Source organism: Hylaeus volcanicus, chromosome 4 (assembly GCF_026283585.1).
Source record: "Hylaeus volcanicus isolate JK05 chromosome 4, UHH_iyHylVolc1.0_haploid, whole genome shotgun sequence".
In the NCBI taxonomy this organism is placed as follows: Eukaryota; Metazoa; Arthropoda; class Insecta; order Hymenoptera; family Colletidae; genus Hylaeus; species Hylaeus volcanicus.
Genome location: NC_071979.1, coordinates 5,073,594 through 5,092,168, shown reverse-complemented (window position 1 = coordinate 5,092,168; position 18,575 = coordinate 5,073,594). Strand labels below are relative to the sequence as shown.

General features: G+C 37.2%; 2 protein-coding genes across 11 annotated transcripts in view; one reads left to right on the top strand and one right to left on the bottom strand.

Annotated features, from left to right (window-relative positions):
* Positions 1–18,575, bottom strand: part of LOC128875411 (potassium channel subfamily T member 2) — a 217,497-nt gene that overhangs the window by 130,513 nt on the left and 68,409 nt on the right. The gene's annotated exons all lie outside the window — the stretch shown is intronic.
* Positions 5,204–8,741, top strand: LOC128875414 (UDP-glucosyltransferase 2-like). 2 transcript variants are annotated; one of them, XM_054120978.1, is made up of 5 exons: positions 5,204–5,713; positions 6,262–6,629; positions 7,101–7,320; positions 7,402–7,621; positions 8,168–8,741. In XM_054120978.1, exons 1-5 carry the CDS (start codon positions 5,233–5,235, stop codon positions 8,433–8,435), a joined length of 1,557 nt encoding a protein of 518 aa, XP_053976953.1. In that variant the 5' UTR covers positions 5,204–5,232; the 3' UTR covers positions 8,436–8,741. The 2 variants fall into 2 exon arrangements, with proteins under 2 accessions (XP_053976953.1, XP_053976955.1); XM_054120980.1 differs by having other exon boundaries at positions 7,101–7,306; positions 8,168–8,308.

Here is an 18,575-nt window from a genome sequence, read left to right as displayed (position 1 = left end):
GTGCGACGACGAAATGAAACTTTCGCAACGCGCATATGTAACACTTGCGTGGATGAAGCACGACAAGGTTGAGGTTCACGCTTGAGACTGAACAAAAATTATCTTCTGGGGAAATTACTCAAACTGCAGGTACGACATACTTGGTAATTGCGCGAAGATTAAAAGTTTCGCACGAGAGCTTGTAAAAGGATTACTGCATCAATTTGCAACGCGACGTAAGAAATGTCCTCGAGGAAAGTGTTTTCACCTTGTAGAATAATAAATCTGTCACCACGATTTCCTATCCCAGGCCGACAGTAAAGCTAAATAAAGGTGAAGCACTTTTCATTTCGTTGCCTTCGGAAACATTCTTTAATAGTATACTCTACAATCAGGAAAAAATTTTGTTTCTTACTATTTGATCGCTTATTAATGAATAACCTACTTGTTTATCGAATTAATTAAATTACTATTGAGCCCAGGTTTAGAAATAGTACTTCACTCAAATTTCGTTTGTTAGTACTACATTTCAACGTTATAATTTAAATACTAAAGTTATTAAATTTGATTACGTTTCGTAGTGCTGGCTTCATTTAGTTCTACATTATCCACACACTCTATATAGGCTATGGCAATATTAACTTTGATGTAAACAATACGCGTTATTGCAGGATCAACGGTTTACCATATGAAATAGTTACATCATAATTGAAATTCACACTTCGAGGATTATTGTCGCTATAATGTACATATAACCTAATGTTTTAAAAACGATGAATATGTACCTATGCCTTGGGGAATTCCAGAATAGATGTAGTACAAATAAAAAGTAGTTGCTTGTAAAATTTACATAATTGACGAGGATACTCGTACAGTGACTAAATTTGCAGAAAGTTGGCAAAACAAACAGAATATACATTATTTGGCACTACAAACCCAAAGTAAGTTGTAATTAATTTTTCGTAGGATTTGCTCTTAATTTTATAATTATTGCAAATCTTCTAAGCATGGAATTTAATGGAATTAAAATAAATATTACATTTATTTTTATAATTTATTTATTTATTTATTACAGAAGCCATATATTGGCTTTGTTTAATTAATCCCATAATGATACCGAATAATAATTTCTCATTACTATATAATGAGTACAAGGTTTTATCGAATAATCCGGTAGCTTAACAAAAATGGTATGCAGTGTATATTAAATTTACTTTCATCAAGATTATTTATTATAATAATAATAATAATAATAATTATTATTATTATTATTATTATTATTATCGAGATCTGTTCATAATCTGCTAAATTTATGGTTACTGAGTATACTAATTATACAAATTACAATCATCAAGCGTAAGCACAATGATTTAAGGAGCTCTCCTCGAAAACTATTCTGAAAACAATGTTCAATCAAAAGATCAGAACTAACGAATGCTTGTTAAAACCATGAAAGGTTAGAACAAATGCTAGAAGTTCAAGAAGCTATGTTCAAGAGTGGATGATAGACGGACATTTTCTACGCCGACTGTACGTCATATTCGTTTGCAAGTACAGCTCCTGAAACATTAATTTTCAACCGTCGAAAGTTCGTCGATGACAGAAACGAAAGTCCCTTGAGCTTGAAAGTAAGGTAGTTTTTCTTTCAATAATCCCGTAAAAGACGATTTATTTGCACGTCCAGATTTACGAGTCTTCCAGTTCGTTGGCCATTTTCTGCGAAATAGTTTACACGAATCGTGGACTGTAAATTCGAACGAGAGCGTTTTCGGAGCGAGTCAACGCGCGGTAACGCGAACAGTAAGCAAAAGTAGCTCCGTCCAGGTTAGTAGGGAGTATATCTTTAATTTCGGATGTAAATATTTAAACAGCATTCGACCAAGTCGACGGCATGAAAATAAATTCTGCAATTTATGAACCTTTGAAGACACGCGTTGCAACGTCGTTCCGCGAAACACTGCTCACGCCTCGGCGTTGCAACTAAGGGAGGGCGCCGAGGCCAAAACAAGCTACCAGTAGTTATTAAAACAAAATATTGAAACTCCGTACTTTTATATGTAGCTTTTGCTGCTGGATTCAATTGTGTAAACAAAAAATGTTTCAACAACTTTCTCTGCATTGTTGAAAACAAGGTTGGATCAAAAAATCCATACACTTGTTTTTTCCTTAAAAAATGACTAAACAATTTTTAATTTACACCATTGAATTCAGCGTGAAAAACTACGTAAAAGTACAAAGTCTCAAAACTTTGTCTCGATAACTACTGGTAGCTAGTTTTGGCCTTGACGCCCTCTCTTAAAATGCACTCCTCTGAATTGTTTGTTGTTGATTGTCTGTCAGAATTACATTCGTTATATATGTTATTGGCGAACAAATTGGTAGAAAAAATATACAATGTCTTCATATGGAGGTTACATAATCTATAGCTAAATACTGTCGCTGCTTGGAAGGGAAATATACTAGTCATGGATCAGACACGAAACAGATGTTCTTGTGTCGTATGTTCCATTCGAGACATACTCCTTTTTTATTTCACCTTTCAGTGAAATATACAAATAGAGTTATATCATAAAGTAGAATCAGGATACATAGTCTGTTTGTTGAAAATTTTATTTTTTATCTTTGTTTACGTTGAAGTACTTCACAGCTAATTGTGATTCTTTGTTCTCGGTCTTCTTTAATAATAAATAAAATATATTGCACATTGTAATTCAAATTGCATTCAAATCGATTGTAATGGAGATTAGTTTAAAGATTCATGAGGTTGGTACAGCGATACAACAAAATGATTTGTAAATATTCTTACTTAAATTAAAGTTATAAATACATGAATATAAAGTCACAGAATGAATTCCTGCATCTAATATATTTAATTTTCCATTTTCCTTACTACTATTAATATAAATATGCTGAGAAGGTCCGAAATGTCAGTCGAAAACATTCTTAATATAATTTGCCAAGACTACAACAATACCAAAAATATTTTTACAAAGAAACCACTATTTCAAACATTCAGTAAATAAATTATATATCATATTGCCGTCACCAAAATAGAAAACACGAGCGTCTTGGAACGAGCGACGTTCACTTTGATCGGAACGTCCTCCTCGAGCAGAAATGCAATCATCTTGAACGCGAGTGTGCACAGATAAGTAATTCAACTCGATGGATGATGACTCACTTCCGACGTAAAGCTTCCAAGCGCAACGCAAAGGCATCGAACGATGAACCTCTCACCCGACAAACATCGATGGTCTATTACGATCACCGTTGCCATCTCTGCTATTGTGCAGCCTTAATTAAATTGCCTCGGACCTCGCAGGATCGACGTCGAAGTCACCTCGACGGGAACATCCCGAGAATAATCTCTCATCCTTTTCAGTTTTCGTACTCGAGGTTCCAGGACGAACCTCGCCAGAAGTATCTCGTGTATTCGGCCCTTCAACCATGTGGATGGCTACTAGAAGCTGACGCGAGATGCGGTAGAAAGGAAACTTTACGATGCCTCGAGAAGTTTCGAAGTCCTCGAGCATCCCCATAAATCCATATTCGAGTGGCTAATATTGGAATCCCGAGCACCAGTGGAAGAGAAGATTTCATGCCTCGTCTATCGATTCCAATATTTCTATGACTTGTTAACCGAGAAATTGTGTAGTTGTCTGATCCAAGCGTGTAATTTAGGTCTACCGGAAAGTTCTGTCCGTTCCGGTTACAACAAGTTTCAACAAGTTTCAACAAGTATGCGCATATTCGTTAAAAATGATATGCAGATTTGTGAAGTACTTCAACGTAAGCAAGGTGAACAATACAATTTTCAACAAATAGACTATGTATCCTGATCCTACTTTATGATATTACTCTTTTGTATATTTCAATGAAAGATGATATGAAAAATGAATATCTCTCGAATAGAACATACTCATCCATGATTAGTTTGTTCTATATTATTTTATTGCTTTATTGTATAAATATAATAAATTCAACAAAGATTACTAATGATTGTAAAAACTTTATACAATTCCGAATCTTAAAATCCATGACAGTTTTTGTTGGTTGGGTAAAATCATACATTACCTACTGTTTTTATTCATTTTATTAAAGTAGAAGTTTGTAATGAACTCTAATATATTCAGTCGAGGCTTACAAGGGACTTTTCATTAATCCAATAATTCAGAAAATTGCGAAACTTTGCATGAGAGTAGAGTAATTCATCCGTAACACAAAACCAGTTTACGTTAGCGCCATAATACAGTTCGAGGGGGTGAAACCGCCCCTTGAAAAAAATGCAAATCATTTTCCCCTTAGAAAATCTCTGAAACGATGAGAGTTTCGTATATCTGCAATATATCTGCAATATTACAACACTATGTGATATAAAAAAAAATCATCTGTAATTTTAGCAGAGTCCATTACTTCGGATGGCATTGTATAAACATGAGAGTTTAAAAATTGTAATACATGTTAGGCTGTTGGAGATGGCAGGGTATAATGGGCTCTCAAGGAACAGGGAAATACACTTTTTCAGATAAATCTATTCGAAGGTATTCCAGGTAGAAACCAAGGGGATCCCTAAAGGATTCTGGCTAAAACACAACGCAATGGGAGCCAGGAGAGCCCTTCTACGGCAACGTTCTCTGAACTCTAAATCATTCTGTTTGCATCAAACTCGAGTTTCTAACCTAGTTTATTCTTGCTAAACCCGCGGGACTTCTTAAACGAACGATTTCATAACGCTAGGAACAGCTCCATTTGTTACATTCGTATAATTCCATAACACGATATCTGAAGGACTGCCAATCGAAATTGTATTCACGATTTTTATAAGAATTTTAAACAACTCGAAATAAACAAATCTATCGAGAAATGTATAATTATAAAAATAACGAGGAATTGTATTTAGGTATACAGAGCATAACAAACTACAATTTTTTCATTTTCATCTGTTCTCCATTTTGTAACGTTACGAAGTTATAACGCAAAATCTTGAAGGACTGATTTCACGCTTTCGTAGTAACCTTCCGGCGAAAACAAAATTTGTTTTTCGTGCACTTCGACATTTCCACGAAATGTCATTTAGTTCAGAATTTACTGTTTCGATAGTTTCCGTTATCAGACACTGTACACTGTAAGTCAACGATAACCTCAATTCTAAATAACAAGCTCATTATTCGCGAATAATTTTACGGCTGTTTTCATGCCATATTAGTCAGTAATATTACCGGTGTCCGCTGTATCTTACGAAAGTCTAGTACCATGAAATTTAGTGGCAGGACAGTACTCTTCGTCGCGAATTTATTCGTCGTCGCGAGGCAACTACATTCCGCTAGGATCCTCGCAGTCATCCCGATGCCTCCCTTCAGCCACCAAATTTCCGCTAAGCCATTGTGGGTAGAACTCAACAAACGCGGCCACGAAATTGTGCTAATTACTTCGAATCCACTACCAAACATGAATCTGACGAACTTCACACAAATTGACATCGGGGAATCGCACTACGTTAACAGCGAGATCAATTTTATTGAAGTTAAATTCAATCGCGTTTCAGTCGTGGAGTTTCTGACTGACTATGTGCCTAGACTACGCGACGCGTTGGTACACCGTTTGCTGAACCATACACAAGCGCGGAAGTTGTACGCGCCAAATAGTGACGTAAAATTCGACGTAGTCATAGCTGAAATGCTTTTTATGCCAGCTATATACGCCTTTGCCCATAGATTTAACGCGCCCTTAATAGGTACGTATCACTTTTCGCTCTGTTCATGGACTATTCATTACTTTGGTAAAATAGTTTAGAGCATCTAAACATTCTAAGACAGAAACGGGTGTTATTATTTTCTTTCGGAATCAGTGCTTGGATTCGTTAGAACATGGTAGTATAAGACCGATAATTTGGAAGTATTCGTATAATCGTGAGAGTAGAGCATGTAAGCATTTAAAAAAAAAATGATGGAAGGATTAAGGTCCCAGTTAACGATTTAAAAGTATAAGCTTTTATTAACACTTAATAAAATAACCGAATTAATTTGAGACTTTATCTTGCAAAACATTCAACGAAATACTCGTATTCCTATAACTTTGTTAAAACTGTATACTTTTCGACAGGCTTAGATAAAGCTTGATAATTGTCCCGTGATTTTTAAACGTTTAAGTTTAACGTTAAACATTAACGATTAAGTATTGCAAAATCGTTACAACTGTCCTGAGTAACTACAGAAATAACTAAAAAACTAAAAAGAGCCCACAAAGATTTCATTAAATAACGCGTGTGATGTGTGATCACAGGTTTCACCTCGCTAGGAATAGCTGCTGCAAATGAATACGTTCTCGGTGGGCTCGTGCTACCATCGCACGAGGGTACCTGGGAAATGGAAGCTAACACAGGATCGGATTTGCCATTTTGGAAAAGGTTACGGAACTATGTAACCTTTTGGCATTATTTGTATGTATACTATCGCGACTTCTACCCTGGTCAACAGAAAATAGCCGAGGAGTACTTCGGCGACATACCCTCGCTGCTCGAAATACAGAAGAACACTAGCCTAGTGTTCGTCAATCAAATGGAAGGCCTCGCGGCAGCCAAACCGAAGCTTCCAAACATGATTTCGTACGATCCAAGCTACTTCAACGAAAACCCAAAATCACTGCCGCAGGTATGTTTCATCGCTTCCAATCATATCTCTGTTAATAATCAAATACTAATCTAAGAATTTTATTATAGAAAATATATCGTTATTAATACTTTCTGTATTTGAGTTTTGTCTTGACTAGTACAGTTGGGAAAGAACCACCTTAAAGATTCTTTTTTTTAACAAAGATCGAATAAGAAATGATTGTTCCTTTATATCGTACTGTGGTGGCACCTCCTGTCCTCACAACTAGAAGGATATCGCGCGTTTGTGCGTTTCTCACAAGTGTTCGGTCCCCGTAACATTCATATTCAGGCACGGGCCTGCTAGGTAGCCTTAGTGAATAGTCCGCTACCAGATCCAGAACGAAACGCTCTCTTCCTTTTCTCCTCTCTCCCGCTCTCGCTTCAATAGAACTGCCACCGCAGTGCCGTTTAAAATATTTCCCAATCGCTCTTCTAAAATAAACTTTTAAGCACACTTCAACGAATGCAGGATTTGAAACAATTTGTGGACGATGCAACAAATGGATTCATCTACTTCAGTCTGGGTAGCAACGCTTTGAGCTCCCATTTACCATCAGAAACCGTACAGCTTTTTCTCGATGTGTTCGCCAGGTTGCCTTACAGAGTCGTGTGGAAGTACGAGAGGGAATTGCCAACGAAAGCAGACAACGTGTATATCGCACCTTGGTTCTCCCAGCTGAGTATCCTTTGTACGATGGATTTCTGTTTGATTGCGCGAAACGGTGACAGAAGTCATGAACTTTCTTAATAATGGCGTTTCTGGATTGCAGCACACGCGAACATCAGGCTGTTCGTATACCAAGGTGGATTGCAAAGCAGCAGGGAAGCTATTCACTGCGAAGTACCTATTTTGGGGTTACCATTGATAGTAGATCAAGAATATCAAATTGGTCGAATGAAAGCTGTTGGGGTCGGGGAGCGTCTGGATATTACTACTGTAACGAGAAACGAGTTAGAAAGAACTATATTAGAGATTATAAATAATAAAAAGTAAGTATAGAATAAATGGTGAGAAACATTGGTTTAATTTTAATTTAATTTTACTGCAATATACAGGGTGGCTCAGAATTAGTGCAAGAACCGGAAATGGGGGCAGTTCGGACGATTCTGAACTACAATTATCTTTGCAAAAATGTCGGATGGTGCTTGGTTTTTGAATTATTAAATAAAAACCACCGACCAATCGCAGCGCCTGAGTAGCGCGCGCTCAGCCGTGAGAACATAGGCTCGAGCCAGGATTGGCTGGCTATAGCATGCTACTCGGGCGCTGTGATTGTTTGGTGGTTTTTATTTAATAATTCAAAAACGAAGCACCATTCGACATTTTTGCAAAAGAAATTGTGGTTCAGAATCGTCTCAGCTACACCCCATTTCCGGTTCTTGCACTAATTCTGGAACACACTGTACATATTGATCTGAGACAGTTTTTCCATAATTAAATCGTCTTCTTTTCGTTTGACACGTAATATAATTTTAACAATTTAAATATTCATGACACAATCAATATGCTGACTGCAACTGTATTGTGTTTTCTAGATACAAGAAAAAAATGATCGAACTGAAAAACATCGTTAACGACATTCCGTACAATTCGATAGAGCGCCTTGCTTGGTGGACGGAATACGTGATTCGTCATAGGGGTGCCCCTCATCTTCGCACCAGTTTAGCTAAACAACCCTGGTACCAACGTCACGACAGTGACCTCGTAATATTTCTGGCGATCCTACCCTTTGTAATAGGTCTGATTGTGGCCGGTATAATTATTCGATTAATCGTGTCTTTCGATAAACAAAAGGTCGACTAGCATATAATTCATTTGTTTGTTATTTTTGTAACTAGAATAAATACAATTTTACAACTTGTTGTGCAATTTTTAATATCATATTCTTGTATGTTTTTAAACAAGTTCTAAAACCATATTGTTTCATATGTTACCTAATCAATAAATTATCACAAAATATTTACGTACCTTTACTTTATATCTTTTGGGTTGCGAAAAAGAAACACAATCATAAATGGAGTCGAAAATGAAAAAAGTTTAACAAATTCAAACAAGCAATATAATAAAATCGAAGCTCGAGTAAGTCCGGTAAATTTGTTTCTTTTATTGTATTCAAAAGCTCTCGTACTATTAATATTTTTGAAAAATCGTAAACAGCTACTAGAATGTTAATGCCAGCACGGCTTATCGTAGATATCATGAAATTAGACGTCATGTACGTGGAAAACCTTCGAAATGCCGCCGTAATTAAGCGTCACTTCTTGTTCGAACAGCAGAGTCAATTAAAGCGCTGGACGTGTTTGCTACGTCGCCGTATGTTAAACCGGACTAACGGATAAATAATAGCCTCGCGTATCGTTCGCGGAAAAAATTCGTGCGCGTATACTTTTAGATTTTCTCGCAGTTCCACCGTCGACCATCGCCGCCGGTAAGTGTAAATTCAATTAAGCCGACGTCATTTGATTTCTATGGAGTGGACGTTCTAAATATTTCGACAGGCCTCTTCATAAATACAGTCCATAATCAATTCCCAATATTCCACCAGAGACACTCAATTTGCGCAACCCGTGCTTTTCTATTTGCTGGCCTGATTTTATGACCTGTCAAGGCTGCGCCTCGATCAACACTCTGTTTTTCAACGAAAACATATCATCGCGCGATGTTCGATGGCTTATAATCCTGATGTTACAGGGTGTAGTGGACGTACTCCATCATTCGTTACGCACAGGGCGGGGAAGGTAACTGAGACCACTTTCATAACTCCATAAATATTGATTGCGACAAAACTCTGGTAAACAAGTATTACGTCGCATCATGTGTTTGCAAGAAAGGAACATCGGGATCGGGAACATCACCTACACCTCAAAGGGTACTCAATCTGGTGTTTATTACTGTAATTACTAAATTATAAACCAATGATCTTTTTGCCACTTTACCGGTATTCTTTTATGCACAGAACTATAATAAATAAACTGAAATCAAATAACCCTATTACTTTTTTCAACTTTATAAAATCCCGTACATTGCTGTGCATATTAACAATGCGTATACATTTACGTAGAGTATATGAACATTCAGAATACAACTAGGAGACATTCTAACTATTAGGAGAACCAGAAAGTAAAGTTTCTTTTACATTGAATTCAAACAAATAAATTTCTAATATATTTTTATTTTGAATGAATTATATAATTGTTCTCGTTATAAAAATCAATTAGTGAGTTGATAAACACACAGTGAGCTGATAAATAACAAACAAGTATCGACACTCGCAGAAACGACATTACTTTCTGGCCCCCCTAATCATTTCTAATAAATATACAGTAACGTGAGCGATGCCTTTAAAGAAATGTATGCACAATTAGAAAAAGTAACCTGTTGTTTGACATATTATTTGAAAAATGAGCAGGCCCGATTGGGAATCTCTGCAAACGAGCACACGTCGATCACGTTCTCCTGTCTTCGATGCGAGATCTAACGAGCGATGGCAGAAAATGCTACGCGAAAAGAATACAGCCGGCCAAATAAATAGCCATCAGCCGAGGAAGAACGTCAATTTCGCCGGCCTGGTGCCGTTACCAAATGGCTTATTCAACATCTCTTGGCAGCCGCTGTTTCGTGGTTAGTTTATTCCGACGACGGAGGTCTAACGATTAATTCCGCCACGGAGGAACCGGGTCAAAGATTCGGAAGCTATTATCCGACTTTGCGTTCTCGGGGTTCTTGAAAATCGACTGGAAGATAGAAGGCGTCGTCGTTGTTGTATTCCCTCCTGTTAAATTATTCCTGCATGGAACTACGAAGCTTCTTTCGGGAATGTTTAGCTTTCGCGTGACATTTCAACCGTGAATGTTGGGAATTTAAAATGTTCGTCGTGTAAATGCACGAGGCATTCTATTTGTAAGACGGAATGTTCTATTTTAGTAAACAGGTTAGTCTATGGTAATCACGACGTAAGGGTTAACCCTCTTGATCTAAAAATACAGAACGCAACTGTTTTTCACGCGACTGTTTTTCGGAAGAGAAAAGAATTTTTGAAAGTAGAATGCTCAGGGAAAGAGCGGACGAATAAAAAACAACTTTTACAATCTTATACCTGAGTACGTGGCGAATACACGTGCTCATCTAAAATAAAACTTAAGTAAACTCGTCCGACCTCCTTCCAAGGCTTTTCTTGAAAGTTAAAACTCGTATGAAAGAAAGTGTATTTACTAATTCAGTTTTACTCCTCAACAAGAATTCTCCATTAGTCTAGACAGTATCTGAAATTTCTGCGAGACGTCTTATCAATTTTCTTATAAATGTTGCTACAGACTTTTCGAAATCGAATTTGGAAACACAGATACGCTACATATTTCGAGAATTATTTTGCAATAAATGTGTTGCGAATAATTAAAAATTCCTCTAGTAATAATACCTACAGTACAAGGAATACTGACTTGTATGAACATTTCTAATTCACAAACATTCTGCAAGTATATGTATATTGTGATCATGAAAATATGTCACTTGTATTAAATTGTCGAACGAACTTTCATTAATTCTTTATTTATTTTCACGATCATAAATTTATAAGTGCTTCCCATTGCAAGAAATAAATTAATTCTACGAATGTCTACTTACAGAATTGTTAAGATTGAAATTGTAATATAAAATGTTTTTTATTGAAAATAGAAAGGCAAATGATAAGTGAAACCTGATACTCGTTAAATAAACGACAATTTAGCCGCAAAGTATATTTGATGTGTGTCGACACTAGGTACTTAGGGTAAAACGGCTTCCTGCTCGAATTTTCTGCCATCTGTTAATCGTTCGTTCAAAAGGTCGCGTTCTGCAAACTAATTCTACGCGTGCCGCTCTCTCGTTACTAAGTTTCAGCTTCTATGCAGTTATGGCGAAGCTGCTCGCAGCCAGAAAAGCTTTTCAGAATAATCAACTACTGGAACAACCTCGCAACTGCGACTAATCGGGCTCCCAAAGGCACTGCAATATCGATTTTTTTGCGTTGTAAGGCGAAAGTACAGGAAAGATACTAAAATTGACAAAACGTAGCCGAATATTAACATAAACGGGGTGCTTATATCCCAACTAGAAAGCACACATTTATCGAAGCTCGAGAAACAATTAAGTGAAAAAAATTGCAATTGTTTGAAAAGCGATCGCAAAATGAATAAAGTAACTATACAGCCACAAACCTTAAATACTGCATCGTCGAAAAGTAGATCGAGAAGTAACGAGAAACTTTACTCGAGTGTGTGGAAATTCGTTAAAAATGTAGCTGGATAGTTGGAAACCTACCTCCAATGAAAAAATAAATACCCGTTCGTTTCTCTGCGAAATTATTTCGTGTGATTTTTCATTTATTACTTCAATGAAATGATTTATTCTATATCAATTCTGTATATTCATATATTGTATTCATTATAATATATATACAGTCAGTGTAGGAAGTGTTTGTACAGCAACCAATTTAAAATTATTTAAAGATAAACTTTAATTAATGAGAAATCAACTCCAAAAATACGTAGGAATGTTGGTTAATTATTTTTCTTTCCCTCTAAAATTGATTAATATAATATAATAAAGATATGAAGTTTTTTTTTTTCAATTGGTCCCTGTACGAATACTTATTACACCGACTGTATATATAATAACAAATACATATTAATAATATATTACATTCATATTCTATATAATACAAAGAAACTCATAAAGTCCACGATATAATGCACGAGCAGGTTCGAGGGAATAAAACAAACCAAAGAGGAAAAGATGATAAGCGCAATTAAGTTTTCCTAAGTCAGCGTTTTGGGTGACCGAAACTTATTCAAAGCACTTTCGGCGCAAAGCAGTGCGTACCTATTAGCGTAGCTGTTTCGAGCCCATTAAACTCTTTCCCTCGTTCCATGCGACCAAGAGACACCGACAATCCTGCTCGAGGTTTCGACCTATTTAACAAGCTTCTTGCCACTAGTAGTTGCTACTCGACCCTGTGCATCTAGGAGACGCGAACTCTGCCCTTTCGATTAGCGCACGCAACTGTCCGTGCCGCAGAAATTGTAGGGGGTAGAATACACCCCTTTTGATCTGCATAAACGCGCGTCTGCATTCGATTTCGCGTTCCGGTGCATTGCGCGTCGTGCAGCCAACGCCGACGCATGCAATACAGGGCGAATCGTTTGTACGAGCGTTTCTCAACCTTCGGACTCAACTGCGGATCAAACTTGCATCCGTGACCAGGAGTCGGTCTCATAAATATTTTTCTCTTCGTCGCGAGAGACTCTCCATGTTGCATTCGGTTTTCTATATATGGGAATCTTTTATCCATAACGCGAAAATAATGACCTACACGTGGGATGTCATTGAGGGACACATTTTATGAGCACGATTTAAACATAGATTATAGTATAGAATATGTACGTACATTTTTCAATTTTATTCGTATTTTATTCGTTATCGTGCATGCTTCCCTGTACATGACATTTAAATCCATTGTACATAGTTGGTTAAATGTACATAAATTATATAATATTTAAAATATGCATCTTACGTACATGATTTGCGTATACCATGCTGCACGTGAAATGTACATTTGTTGATGCAGATCAAAGAAACGTGTAAAAAACATTTGTTATTTTGAAAGGGATATTTAATGGCCGAGATATACTGTTGACGGAATAAAATGTTTAATGTTCGTTATTTCGATTATATTTGCGCATACACTTTATGTCATCTGTGTACACAATTCATGGTGACATGTACGTATGTAGTACATACAATATACAATATTTGAATGGATATACATTGCATATACATTGGCTGTTTAAGTGTCCTGTGGATCGTTGATTCTCATTTAGTAGCTGAGAGTCGAGGATTTAAAACCTAACTAAACGAGCTTCAGAATGGTCTAAAACCCCATTAAGAGGGTCGAAAAGGGTCGATTTGTCTTATACATCGACCATTCTCGACCCTCGCGATAGGATCAACGCCAAACCGCGGCCAAATGGGACGATCCAGGTGTCCGTGTCTTTTGAGTCAGATTTATTTCCGATTTATTTATTAACTAGCTGTGCCCCACGGTTTCAACCGTGTAGAATATTATTCTTATTCTATATTACGTACTTAAATGTTAAATTAGAAGTTTGTAGATACATTTACGGAAATAAGGAAACGTTAAAGCAAAACAATCGTATAAATCGTATCAAGACACTTTTTCAGCCCTTCAGCGGTTGAATTTTTTTAAATGCCGAAATGTGTGTTTCATTAATTATATCAAAGAGCATTGGGACCGAATTTAAATCAAATTTGACCACAAATAAAATATTCCTCATAGAAACGTTGCAACCCCTTTTTAGCTCCTTAGGGGTTGAATTTCGAAAAATTCTTGTATACATCATAAAGGAAACCTCGGTGCAAAATTTGAGCTTTCTAGGTTCAAGGGTTTAGCCTGGCCGTTGATGAGTCAATGAGTCAGGACTTTTATTTTGATATACAGTCTGTGTAAGAAGTATTAGTACAGGAACCAATTCAAAATAAAATTTCATATATTTATTTTATTAATGAATTTTAGAAGAAGAAATAATTACCCAACGTTCCTACATATTTTTAGAGTAGATTTTGCGTAAATTAAAGTTTATTACTCTTAATGTTAACCTCTTATTTCTTTCCTTAATCATTTTTATTTGAAATTAGTTGCTATACGAATACTTCTTACACTAACTGTGTATAGATAAGAACAAAATTCTCGTGACGATCACAGTGCTGGACAATATTGTACCGAGAAATTTCAATTCTGCTTCCGTATCACTAATTAGCATAGAAAAGAAGTTTTGTAGAAACTCTTAGGGTTGAAGGAAAACTGGAGCTTGATATTGGTTAAAACTGATGAGGGTGAATTCTGGTCAGCAGAGTCTGTGTGGGACGTTTTCAAGAAAACAAAGGAGGTCCTAACCAATTTAGAGGACCAGTAGAGATGCATAATTCTTGCTTTTGAGTCTGCTCGTTGTAGTGTTAAATCGTTTCGCCTTGTACTCGCACAGTGCTCGTTAATGCAACGACCAGAATATCGGCGATAGTTGATCCCTGGCTCCGATAGCAACACGAATTGGAGGGAAAATTAAGCGAGTATCGAGGGTAAACTGATCGCTTTGTTTTGCGAATTCGTCGCAATCCGACCAGCGTGACCCATGCCCCTTCACGTGAATTCCTGGAAAGTTTGAAAGTTTCGGCGAAGTTTGCGCGTTGTCGGAGCGAAACCAAGCGCGAGTGGTTCTCCGGTTCGTTGCAAACCTTCCATTAAACAAAAGCTAGTTGCCAGATCGCGGTGTAAGGGATAGGAAGGAATGCCTTACGATGCGAATTACCCTGCGATTGGAAATCTAGAATTGGCAATTAAGGGTTTGGTTGTAACGGAAAGTCGGTTAGGATTAACGTGAGCGTATAACATTATAGTCCATTCAAGGATTCTAAATAGTTTGGAGTTCTATACGTGGGTGATATTGGAGACTTCGTTGTGAAGAATCTATTGCAATTTAAAATTGTATATATACAAAGTGGGTAATAAGTTGATCCATCTTGAATGTTTGTTATTTATGACGACTCGATTGAATCTGTTAATTGCGACTGTTGATTGAACGAATGGAAATAAGAAGATTCGACAACTGGCGAAATTACAGCATCCTAAAGACAATATTGAATTCTTTACTCGCAAGGAGCGGCGTCATATTTTTTATATTAATTCTTCTCAAAAACGCCGAAATAGTGCGCCTTGCCGCTTTGCTCAAACACTCTCCTATTAGACTACTATACTGTGTTAAAAACTGATGTTCTGAAAGCTGAATCCTTGCTAGTTCTATTGCTTTTTAAAATCGTAAAAGTAAAACTTTTGGAGTTATCGGGATTACATCAGTCCAGATAATAGAGGGTATTTAATTTAAATTGAAAAGAAGTTTACGGAATAAGACGTTAAACGTTCACTGTCTCTTCGTCTTCGAAGTTTCAACCATTCTTGCGACTTATCTAGAATCGTCTTCCGTTAAGTGCTTTCAGGAGTATATTAACACCCAGCTACGTCGGTTAGGTCTGACCTTTGGATTCAATTTAGATTCCTGCCAATTTAGATTTTATCAATCCTCGAATTAAATGGGTGACCGTTGAGGATATTCTCTTGGTGTTTGACGAAAGAAGATTGTATCGTATTTATCAATTCTAAACGTGACAATTTAGTTAGCTCTCACGAGTATTAATTTGATCGTACCTTTGCATGTCTCCTACGTTATATCTGTCATTAATATTTAAAACTGTACTTTCACGAACTATACAATTAATACACCGAAGAGAACCCTACGTAATGTAAACACATGCTCAATGGTTACAAACACGAACATTATTTATAATTTTAGCACGAGCAATCCTTCGTATTCAAATAAAGAGAATGTACAGATTGTTCTTTCAGATAACTCCGAAACATAATAGAGCTAATTTGAAGGTGTACACGTTTCAACGTTTCCATGGTAATCTTGAACACCGATTTACGTAGAGTGAATTTTCTCGAGACGGCAGCAAGCTCAAAAGGAAATTAGTAATTAAAGCCAACAAGGGAAGTTCTAACTAATTTAGAGAATCGCTGAAGATCTGTGAAGTTCATGGAAAATGAATTTATTTAACTTCGTTTCGTGAACTTCCCTTAGAGATGTTTAAAGGTAAACTCGTACAGCCGATTTGACACGCAGCAAAGAAAATAAATAATCAGGTAATTAAAACCTTTGTAGATAACGTTTTAATTATGAAATTGGAAGAAGCTGACAGAACGAAGGGAAAAACTAGGTTAGCAGGAAGCCAAGGACAGAATATACCGATTGGTCGAAGCGAGGATCTGCGTATGCGCGCATAATGCATTGGCTTCGAGGGCCATAGTGATAATATACCACCCACACGTAGCCGATGCGTTGGTGTATTGACTCTTCTTTAATTGCAGAGTCGACTGATTGCTCACGGTGAAACATTGATATCGCTGAGAATATTGTGTACACAATTGTCTGCGTTCAACGTGCCGGAAAATGATCGAACATATCAAATTAATCTTGATTAACTAATACGAAATAATACGAGATAAGACTAAAAAGCAATTCTGTTCGTCCAGGGAAATGTACGCGTTGTACGTATAATTAATTAATATATTTCTGTGATTTTTAATATGGTAACAATGAATTTCTTTTCTCAACGAATTTAATAAAACGGGAGTTTCTGTTATGCGCAATTATAACAGAGAGTACACAGAGGTGTAGAAATGGCCCTGGTGCGAGTTCAACTGGATTAATGCATTAAGTTATCGGAGAACGAAGGGAGAAATGGAATACGTGTCATAGAAACGAGCATAATATTATGGAAATCTTGATCCTTGGTTAAATAGTTCTACTAATCGCAATCGTCCGTTCTCCATTTCAAATTTTTGATTATCTTACACCTATAATTGAATCGCATGAATAGATAGCTCGTGCTTCAACAATTCTATAATTATCAGTTACAAGAAACTGTCAATCTGCACTTTCCTTGCACATGGAAACCCGGAGTAATCGATTTCTTCGTTATTCAATGCTAAGAAACCACGAGCGCAAAATTGCGGACCTTGATGTAATAATGTCGTCCCCATAAAAAATGCACTATGCTCCCATTGTCGCCGTTATAAATTATCTCGCAGCTGTTAGCACGAAAAACTTCAAAGGGATTTACAACGCTGCATCCTTTTAAAAATTACCGCGTCTCCCGTAATTATAATCTCATTTCGTTGTGTCCAATTTGCGACGTGCTCAAATGAAAAGAAACGGAAAATCCTGTTCCACGGACTTTCGAAAGATTTCAGAGAGTGGACGACGTATCTGATTAAAGTGTCGCCAAAAAACAGATAACCGAGAAGAGTAAAGGAATAAACTGAGAGTTTCTTTAGATACATTTACAAAATTAATCGAGCATGGGGAACAAAATTTTTGATCAGATTTTTTACAACGAAGTTGACACTTACGAAGCGTTTTCCGTATATCTGTTCAGATCGCTGACCTAAAGGGATGAGATTGGCGACCTGAAAAGTTCGTAGGCTCAAAGAACGCCAGAGATTTTGTCACGTGGTACCAAGACTTGAATAAAAATTTTAAAGATTTGCGACAAGACTCGAAGTATCTTATCGTTAGCCTTGAAAATAGTCTTTCCTCGCCCGTAGATGCGTCATAAACGTACCTACGAACTTCCACGATTTATACTCCTTAGAACAGACCATTTAGGAACGAAGAATCATTCCTCTCGGGCTGTGGCCCAAATTACAGTACGCCCTGTACAAGGAAAACCTAAAAACCTAAAAACGTTCCATCCGTCGTAATCAACGTCGTTACTTTCACGGTGACAAGTATTACCTCGAACTGTATCCCGTTCTCTCGAGGGGGACCCCAATAAGAAGTTTTTCGAGTCGCGAAGATTCACGGCTGTTCGTCAGGAAGCGACTAAAGATTTACGAGGAAGCTGCGGAGGGGGTCCCGGCTGCGATTTAGTGCGCGGATAAGTCGAAGGAATGAGTCGTGCTGGAAGCGAAAGGAAGTAGGAAACAACGACTGCGGAAAAGTTGGGCGGATGCGTGGTCTTTTCCATGCCGCAATGCAGGGACTCAGTCATTAGCTCGGCTCCTTAGCTCGATTCCTGGACGTTCGGCTATACACGCGACATCCAGGTTCTCGCGTGTACGGGAATTCGCATGACGTTTAACGTCGACGTAAGAAATCGTCGCGCGAACGGGTTTTAATAAATCTCGTGACTCAAAACAGGATTGGGTTTAGACATTTTATGTGGAGAACTGCTGTATTAAATGGAGTTGTAAATACTAGTTTTAATAGATATCGTTTCACTTATTTTATGGAATCGGGTATTTTATGCGGGAGTCATTTATAGCTTTTCTGG